This window comes from Oncorhynchus tshawytscha, linkage group LG10, assembly GCF_018296145.1.
Source record: "Oncorhynchus tshawytscha isolate Ot180627B linkage group LG10, Otsh_v2.0, whole genome shotgun sequence".
NCBI lineage: Eukaryota > Metazoa > Chordata > Actinopteri > Salmoniformes > Salmonidae > Oncorhynchus > Oncorhynchus tshawytscha.
In genome coordinates this window covers 13,530,202-13,540,074 of record NC_056438.1, presented here as the reverse complement: position 1 = coordinate 13,540,074, position 9,873 = coordinate 13,530,202, and the positions used below count along the sequence as shown (strand labels likewise).

The 9,873-nt window shown below is 47.0% G+C and overlaps 1 protein-coding gene across 1 annotated transcript; it reads right to left on the bottom strand.

The window, feature by feature from the left end:
- Positions 1-5,454: 5,454 nt before the first annotated feature.
- Positions 5,455-8,232, bottom strand: LOC121847571 (mucin-5AC-like). Its single transcript, XM_042329328.1, has 3 exons — positions 6,952-8,232; positions 6,032-6,223; positions 5,455-5,650 (listed from the first exon to the last, which is right to left on the bottom strand). The coding sequence occupies exons 1-3, from the start codon at positions 8,151-8,153 to the stop codon at positions 5,455-5,457; spliced, it is 1,590 nt and encodes a 529-aa protein (XP_042185262.1). The 5' UTR covers positions 8,154-8,232.
- Positions 8,233-9,873: the final 1,641 nt, after the last annotated feature.

Sequence of the window (9,873 nt, the reverse complement as noted above, 5' to 3'; positions counted from 1 at the left end):
ACTCACTTGTAACGTCAGAGGGCACTGTTGTGTGACCAGAAGTGATTGTGGGAGATGGGCTTGTCACAGTCTCTGGGCTAGCTGATGGTTCTTGTGTAACAATGGTCGTTGTTTCAGCTGGAATTGTTGACATTTCTAACGTTGTTGTGTGATCTTCAAGGGTCGTTCCCGCTGCAGTTGTGGAGTCAGTTGGCTCTGCAGTTGTACTTTCAGATCCCTGGGTAGATGAGAGTCCAACGGTAGTGGAAGATATTTGCCCGTCCGTCACTGCTGAAGTTAGTTCATTTGTAGTGGCAGGCTCACTGGTAATCGTAGAAGGTTGTGAGGGACTTGTTTCCGGCAAGGTACTGGTTGAAGATTCTGTTACACTTGAGGACATAGCTGTAGTTGTTTCCATTGTGTCTTTGGTTGATTCGGGTGTCATGGTCACTCCCGATGTTGAAAACGTAGCTTCCACAGTTGCACTTGTTAAACCAGCTGAGGTCGCTGTCGATTCTTCAGCAGATGTGTTTGCTTCAGAAGTTGTTGTTGATGCCTCACTTGATGTTGAGGTACCAGCAGTGCTAGTTAGAGACTCACTTGTAACGTCAGAGGGCACTGTTGTGTGACCAGAAGTGATTGTGGGAGATGGGCTTGTCACAGTCTCTGGGCTAGCTGATGGTTCTTGTGTAACAATGGTCGTTGTTTCAGCTGGAATTGTTGACATTTCTAACGTTGTTGTGTGATCTTCAAGGGTCGTTCCCGCTGCAGTTGTGGAGTCAGTTGGCTCTGCAGTTGTACTTTCAGATCCCTGGGTAGATGAGAGTCCAACGGTAGTGGAAGATATTTGCCCGTCCGTCACTGCTGAAGTTAGTTCATTTGTAGTGGCAGGCTCACTGGTAATCGTAGAAGGTTGTGAGGGACTTGTTTCCGGCAAGGTACTGGTTGAAGATTCTGTTACACTTGAGGACATAGCTGTAGTTGTTTCCATTGTGTCTTTGGTTGATTCGGGTGTCATGGTCACTCCCGATGTTGAAAACGTAGCTTCCACAGTTGCACTTGTTAAACCAGCTGAGGTCGCTGTCGATTCTTCAGCAGATGTGTTTGCTTCAGAAGTTGTTGTTGATGCCTCACTTGATGTTGAGGTACCAGCAGTGCTAGTTAGAGACTCACTTGTAACGTCAGAGGGCACTGTTGTGTGACCAGAAGTGATTGTGGGAGATGGGCTTGTCACAGTCTCTGGGCTAGCAGATGGTTCTTGTGTAACAATGGTCGTTGTTTCAGCTGGAATTGTTGACATTTCTAACGTTGTTGTGTGATCTTCAAGGGTCGTTCCCGCTGCAGTTGTGGAGTCAGTTGGCTCTGCAGTTGTACTTTCAGATCCCTGGGTAGATGAGAGTCCAACGGTAGTGGAAGATATTTGCCCGTCCGTCACTGCTGAAGTTAGTTCATTTGTAGTGGCAGGCTCACTGGTAATCGTAGAAGGTTGTGAGGGACTTGTTTCCGGCAAGGTACTGGTTGAAGATTCTGTTACACTTGAGGACATAGCTGTAGTTGTTTCCATTGTGTCTTTGGTTGATTCGGGTGTCATGGTCACTCCCGATGTTGAAAACGTAGCTTCCACAGTTGCACTTGTTAAACCAGCTGAGGTCGCTGTCGATTCTTCAGCAGATGTGTTTGCTTCAGAAGTTGTTGTTGATGCCTCACTTGATGTTGAGGTACCAGCAGTGCTAGTTACAGACTCACTTGTAACGTCAGAGGGCACTGTTGTGTGACCAGAAGTGATTGTGGGAGATGGGCTTGTCACAGTCTCTGGGCTAGCAGATGGTTCTTGTGTAACAATGGTCGTTGTTTCAGCTGGAATTGTTGACATTTCTAACGTTGTTGTGTGATCTTCAAGGGTCGTTCCCGCTGCAGTTGTGGAGTCAGTTGGCTCTGCAGTTGTACTTTCAGATCCCTGGGTAGATGAGAGTCCAACGGTAGTGGAAGATATTTGCCCGTCCGTCACTGCTGAAGTTAGTTCATTTGTAGTGGCAGGCTCACTGGTAATCGTAGAAGGTTGTGAGGGACTTGTTTCCGGCAAGGTACTGGTTGAAGATTCTGTTACACTTGAGGACATAGCTGTAGTTGTTTCCATTGTGTCTTTGGTTGATTCGGGTGTCATGGTCACTCCCGATGTTGAAAACGTAGCTTCCACAGTTGCACTTGTTAAACCAGCTGAGGTCGCTGTCGATTCTTCAGCAGATGTGTTTGCTTCAGAAGTTGTTGTTGATGCCTCACTTGATGTTGAGGTACCAGCAGTGCTAGTTAGAGACTCACTTGTAACGTCAGAGGGCACTGTTGTGTGACCAGAAGTGATTGTGGGAGATGGGCTTGTCACAGTCTCTGGGCTAGCTGATGGTTCTTGTGTAACAATGGTCGTTGTTTCAGCTGGAATTGTTGACATTTCTAACGTTGTTGTGTGATCTTCAAGGGTCGTTCCCGCTGCAGTTGTGGAGTCAGTTGGCTCTGCAGTTGTACTTTCAGATCCCTGGGTAGATGAGAGTCCAACGGTAGTGGAAGATATTTGCCCGTCCGTCACTGCTGAAGTTAGTTCATTTGTAGTGGCAGGCTCACTGGTAATCGTAGAAGGTTGTGAGGGACTTGTTTCCGGCAAGGTACTGGTTGAAGATTCTGTTACACTTGAGGACATAGCTGTAGTTGTTTCCATTGTGTCTTTGGTTGATTCGGGTGTCATGGTCACTCCCGATGTTGAAAACGTAGCTTCCACAGTTGCACTTGTTAAACCAGCTGAGGTCGCTGTCGATTCTTCAGCAGATGTGTTTGCTTCAGAAGTTGTTGTTGATGCCTCACTTGATGTTGAGGTACCAGCAGTGCTAGTTACAGACTCACTTGTAACGTCAGAGGGCACTGTTGTGTGACCAGAAGTGATTGTGGGAGATGGGCTTGTCACAGTCTCTGGGCTAGCTGATGGTTCTTGTGTAACAATGGTCGTTGTTTCAGCTGGAATTGTTGACATTTCTAACGTTGTTGTGTGATCTTCAAGGGTCGTTCCCGCTGCAGTTGTGGAGTCAGTTGGCTCTGCAGTTGTACTTTCAGATCCCTGTAGATGAGAGTCCAACGGTAGTGGAAGATATTTGCCCGTCCGTCACTGCTGAAGTTAGTTCATTTGTAGTGGCAGGCTCACTGGTAATCGTAGAAGGTTGTGAGGGACTTGTTTCCGGCAAGGTACTGGTTGAAGATTCTGTTACACTTGAGGACATAGCTGTAGTTGTTTCCATTGTGTCTTTGGTTGATTCGGGTGTCATGGTCACTCCCGATGTTGAAATTGTAGCTTCCAAAGTTGCACTTGTTAAACCAGCTGAGGTCGCTGTCGATTCTTCAGCAGATGTGTTTGCTTCAGAAGTTGTTGTTGATGCCTCACTTGATGTTGAGGTACCAGCAGTGCTAGTTAGAGACTCACTTGTAACGTCAGAGGGCACTGTTGTGTGACCAGAAGTGATTGTGGGAGATGGGCTTGTCACAGTCTCTGGGCTAGCAGATGGTTCTTGTGTAACAATGGTCGTTGTTTCAGCTGGAATTGTTGACATTTCTAACGTTGTTGTGTGATCTTCAAGGGTCGTTCCCGCTGCAGTTGTGGAGTCAGTTGGCTCTGCAGTTGTACTTTCAGATCCCTGGGTAGATGAGAGTCCAACGGTAGTGGAAGATATTTGCCCGTCCGTCACTGCTGAAGTTAGTTCATTTGTAGTGGCAGGCTCACTGGTAATCGTAGAAGGTTGTGAGGGACTTGTTTCCGGCAAGGTACTGGTTGAAGATTCTGTTACACTTGAGGACATAGCTGTAGTTGTTTCCATTGTGTCTTTGGTTGATTCGGGTGTCATGGTCACTCCCGATGTTGAAAACGTAGCTTCCACAGTTGCACTTGTTAAACCAGCTGAGGTCGCTGTCGATTCTTCAGCAGATGTGTTTGCTTCAGAAGTTGTTGTTGATGCCTCACTTGATGTTGAGGTACCAGCAGTGCTAGTTAGAGACTCACTTGTAACGTCAGAGGGCACTGTTGTGTGACCAGAAGTGATTGTGGGAGATGGGCTTGTCACAGTCTCTGGGCTAGCTGATGGTTCTTGTGTAACAATGGTCGTTGTTTCAGCTGGAATTGTTGACATTTCTAACGTTGTTGTGTGATCTTCAAGGGTCGTTCCCGCTGCAGTTGTGGAGTCAGTTGGCTCTGCAGTTGTACTTTCAGATCCCTGGGTAGATGAGAGTCCAACGGTAGTGGAAGATATTTGCCCGTCCGTCACTGCTGAAGTTAGTTCATTTGTAGTGGCAGGCTCACTGGTAATCGTAGAAGGTTGTGAGGGACTTGTTTCCGGCAAGGTACTGGTTGAAGATTCTGTTACACTTGAGGACATAGCTGTAGTTGTTTCCATTGTGTCTTTGGTTGATTCGGGTGTCATGGTCACTCCCGATGTTGAAAACGTAGCTTCCACAGTTGCACTTGTTAAACCAGCTGAGGTCGCTGTCGATTCTTCAGCAGATGTGTTTGCTTCAGAAGTTGTTGTTGATGCCTCACTTGATGTTGAGGTACCAGCAGTGCTAGTTACAGACTCACTTGTAACGTCAGAGGGCACTGTTGTGTGACCAGAAGTGATTGTGGGAGATGGGCTTGTCACAGTCTCTGGGCTAGCTGATGGTTCTTGTGTAACAATGGTCGTTGTTTCAGCTGGAATTGTTGACATTTCTAACGTTGTTGTGTGATCTTCAAGGGTCGTTCCCGCTGCAGTTGTGGAGTCAGTTGGCTCTGCAGTTGTACTTTCAGATCCCTGGGTAGATGAGAGTCCAACGGTAGTGGAAGATATTTGCCCGTCCGTCACTGCTGAAGTTAGTTCATTTGTAGTGGCAGGCTCACTGGTAATCGTAGAAGGTTGTGAGGGACTTGTTTCTGGCAAGGTACTGGTTGAAGATTCTGTTACACTTGAGGACATAGCTGTAGTTGTTTCCATTGTGTCTTTGGTTGATTCGGGTGTCATGGTCACTCCCGATGTTGAAAACGTAGCTTCCACAGTTGCACTTGTTAAACCAGCTGTCGTCCATGTTGACGCTTCAGCAGATGTGCTTGCTTCAGAAGTTGTTGTTGATGCCTCACTTGATGTTGAGGTACCAGCAGTGCTAGTTAGAGACTCACTTGTAACGTCAGAGGGCACAGTTGTGTGACCAGAAGTGATTGTGGGAGATGGGCTTGTCACAGTCTCTGGGCTCGCTGATGGTTCTTGTGTAACAATGGTCGTTGTTTCAGCTGGAATTGTTGACATTTCTAACGTTGTTGTGTGATCTTCAAGGGTCGTTCCCGCTGCAGTTGTGGAGTCAGTTGGCTCTGCAGTTGTACTTTCAGATCCCTGGGTAGATGAGAGTCCAACGGTAGTGGAAGATATTTGCCCGTCCGTCACTGCTGAAGTTAGTTCATTTGTAGTGGCAGGCTCACTGGTAATCGTAGAAGGTTGTGAGGGACTTGTTTCCGGCAAGGTACTGGTTGAAGATTCTGTTACACTTGAGGACATAGCTGTAGTTGTTTCCATTGTGTCTTTGGTTGATTCGGGTGTCATGGTCACTCCCGATGTTGAAAACGTAGCTTCCACAGTTGCACTTGTTAAACCAGCTGAGGTCGCTGTCGATTCTTCAGCAGATGTGTTTGCTTCAGAAGTTGTTGTTGATGCCTCACTTGATGTTGAGGTACCAGCAGTGCTAGTTACAGACTCACTTGTAACGTCAGAGGGCACTGTTGTGTGACCAGAAGTGATTGTGGGAGATGGGCTTGTCACAGTCTCTGGGCTAGCTGATGGTTCTTGTGTAACAATGCTCGTTGTTTCAGCTGGAATTGTTGACATTTCTAACGTTGTTGTGTGATCTTCAAGGGTCGTTCCCGCTGCAGTTGTGGAGTCAGTTGGCTCTGCAGTTGTACTTTCAGATCCCTGGGTAGATGAGAGTCCAACGGTAGTGGAAGATATTTGCCCGTCCGTCACTGCTGAAGTTAGTTCATTTGTAGTGGCAGGCTCACTGGTAATCGTAGAAGGTTGTGAGGGACTTGTTTCCGGCAAGGTACTGGTTGAAGATTCTGTTACACTTGAGGACATAGCTGTAGTTGTTTCCATTGTGTCTTTGGTTGATTCGGGTGTCATGGTCACTCCCGATGTTGAAATTGTAGCTTCCAAAGTTGCACTTGTTAAACCAGCTGAGGTCGCTGTCGATTCTTCAGCAGATGTGTTTGCTTCAGAAGTTGTTGTTGATGCCTCACTTGATGTTGAGGTACCAGCAGTGCTAGTTACAGACTCACTTGTAACGTCAGAGGGCACTGTTGTGTGACCAGAAGTTATTGTGGGAGATGGGCTTGTCACAGTCTCTGGGCTAGCTGATGGTTCTTGTGTAACAATGGTCGTTGTTTCAGCTGGAATTGTTGACATTTCTAACGTTGTTGTGTGATCTTCAAGGGTCGTTCCCGCTGCAGTTGTGGAGTCAGTTGGCTCTGCAGTTGTACTTTCAGATCCCTGGGTAGATGAGAGTCCAACGGTAGTGGAAGATATTTGCCCGTCCGTCACTGCTGAAGTTAGTTCATTTGTAGTGGCAGGCTCACTGGTAATCGTAGAAGGTTGTGAGGGACTTGTTTCCGGCAAGGTACTGGTTGAAGATTCTGTTACACTTGAGGACATAGCTGTAGTTGTTTCCATTGTGTCTTTGGTTGATTCGGGTGTCATGGTCACTCCCGATGTTGAAAACGTAGCTTCCACAGTTGCACTTGTTAAACCAGCTGAGGTCGCTGTCGATTCTTCAGCAGATGTGTTTGCTTCAGAAGTTGTTGTTGATGCCTCACTTGATGTTGAGGTACCAGCAGTGCTAGTTACAGACTCACTTGTAACGTCAGAGGGCACTGTTGTGTGACCAGAAGTGATTGTGGGAGATGGGCTTGTCACAGTCTCTGGGCTAGCTGATGGTTCTTGTGTAACAATGGTCGTTGTTTCAGCTGGAATTGTTGACATTTCTAACGTTGTTGTGTGATCTTCAAGGGTCGTTCCCGCTGCAGTTGTGGAGTCAGTTGGCTCTGCAGTTGTACTTTCAGTTCCCTGGGTAGATGAGAGTTCAACGGTAGTGGAAGATATTTGCCCGTCCGTGACTGCTGAAGTTAGTTCATTTGTAGTGGCAGGCTCACTGGTAATCGTAGAAGGTTGTGAGGGACTTGTTTCCGGCAAGGTACTGGTTGAAGATGCTGTTACACTTGAGGACATAGCTGCAGTTGTTTCCATTGTGTCTTTGGTTGATTCTGGTGTCATGGTCACTCCCGATGTTGAAAACGTAGCTTCCACAGTTGCACTTGTTAAACCAGCTGAGGTCGCTGTCGATTCTTCAGCAGATGTGTTTGCTTCAGAAGTTGTTGTTGATGCCTCACTTGATGTTGAGGTACCAGCAGTGCTAGTTACAGACTCACTTGTAACGTCAGAGGGCACTGTTGTGTGACCAGAAGTGATTGTGGGAGATGGGCTTGTCACAGTCTCTGGGCTAGCTGATGGTTCTTGTGTAACAATGGTCGTTGTTTCAGCTGGAATTGTTGACATTTCTAACGTTGTTGTGTGATCTTCAAGGGTCGTTCCCGCTGCAGTTGTGGAGTCAGTTGGCTCTGCAGTTGTACTTTCAGTTCCCTGGGTAGATGAGAGTTCAACGGTAGTGGAAGATATTTGCCCGTCCGTGACTGCTGAAGTTAGTTCATTTGTAGTGGCAGGCTCACTGGTAATCGTAGAAGGTTGTGAGGGACTTGTTTCCGGCGAGGTACTGGTTGAAGATTCTGTTACACTTGAGGACATAGCTGTAGTGGTTTCCATTGTGTCTTTGGTTGATTCTGGTGTCATGGTCACTCCCGATGTTGAAAACGTAGCTTCCACAGTTGCACTTGTTAAACCAGCTGAGGTCGCTGTCGATTCTTCAGCAGATGTGTTTGCTTCAGAAGTTGTTGTTGATGCCTCACTTGATGTTGAGGTACCAGCAGTGCTAGTTACAGACTCACTTGTAACGTCAGAGGGCACTGTTGTGTGACCAGAAGTGATTGTGGGAGATGGGCTTGTCACAGTCTCTGGGCTAGCTGATGGTTCTTGTGTAACAATGGTCGTTGTTTCAGCTGGAATTGTTGACATTTCTAACGTTGTTGTGTGATCTTCAAGGGTCGTTCCCGCTGCAGTTGTGGAGTCAGTTGGCTCTGCAGTTGTACTTTCAGATCCCTGGGTAGATGAGAGTCCAACGGTAGTGGAAGATATTTGCCCGTCCGTCACTGCTGAAGTTAGTTCATTTGTAGTGGCAGGCTCACTGGTAATCGTAGAAGGTTGTGAGGGACTTGTTTCCGGCAAGGTACTGGTTGAAGATTCTGTTACACTTGAGGACATAGCTGTAGTTGTTTCCATTGTGTCTTTGGTTGATTCTGGTGTCATGGTCACTCCCGATGTTGAAAACGTAGCTTCCACAGTTGCACTTGTTAAACCAGCTGAGGTCGCTGTCGATTCTTCAGCAGATGTGTTTGCTTCAGAAGTTGTTGTTGATGCCTCACTTGATGTTGAGGTACCAGCAGTGCTAGTTACAGACTCACTTGTAACGTCAGAGGGCACTGTTGTGTGACCAGAAGTGATTGTGGGAGATGGGCTTGTCACAGTCTCTGGGCTAGCTGATGGTTCTTGTGTAACAATGGTCGTTGTTTCAGCTGGAATTGTTGACATTTCTAACGTTGTTGTGTGATCTTCAAGGGTCGTTCCCGCTGCAGTTGTGGAGTCAGTTGGCTCTGCAGTTGTACTTTCAGATCCCTGGGTAGATGAGAGTCCAACGGTAGTGGAAGATATTTGCCCGTCCGTCACTGCTGAAGTTAGTTCATTTGTAGTGGCAGGCTCACTGGTAATCGTAGAAGGTTGTGAGGGACTTGTTTCCGGCAAGGTACTGGTTGAAGATTCTGTTACACTTGAGGACATAGCTGTAGTTGTTTCCATTGTGTCTTTGGTTGATTCTGGTGTCATGGTCACTCCCGATGTTGAAAACGTAGCTTCCACAGTTGCACTTGTTAAACCAGCTGAGGTCGCTGTCGATTCTTCAGCAGATGTGTTTGCTTCAGAAGTTGTTGTTGATGCCTCACTTGATGTTGAGGTACCAGCAGTGCTAGTTACAGACTCACTTGTAACGTCAGAGGGCACTGTTGTGTGACCAGAAGTGATTGTGGGAGATGGGCTTGTCACAGTCTCTGGGCTAGCTGATGGTTCTTGTGTAACAATGGTCGTTGTTTCAGCTGGAATTGTTGACATTTCTAACGTTGTTGTGTGATCTTCAAGGGTCGTTCCCGCTGCAGTTGTGGAGTCAGTTGGCTCTGCAGTTGTACTTTCAGATCCCTGGGTAGATGAGAGTCCAACGGTAGTGGAAGATATTTGCCCGTCCGTCACTGCTGAAGTTAGTTCATTTGTAGTGGCAGGCTCACTGGTAATCGTAGAAGGTTGTGAGGGACTTGTTTCCGGCAAGGTACTGGTTGAAGATTCTGTTACACTTGAGGACATAGCTGTAGTTGTTTCCATTGTGTCTTTGGTTGATTCTGGTGTCATGGTCACTCCCGATGTTGAAAACGTAGCTTCCACAGTTGCACTTGTTAAACCAGCTGAGGTCGCTGTCGATTCTTCAGCAGATGTGTTTGCTTCAGAAGTTGTTGTTGATGCCTCACTTGATGTTGAGGTACCAGCAGTGCTAGTTACAGACTCACTTGTAACGTCAGAGGGCACTGTTGTGTGACCAGAAGTGATTGTGGGAGATGGGCTTGTCACAGTCTCTGGGCTAGCTGATGGTTCTTGTGTAACAATGGTCGTTGTTTCAGCTGGAATTGTTGACATT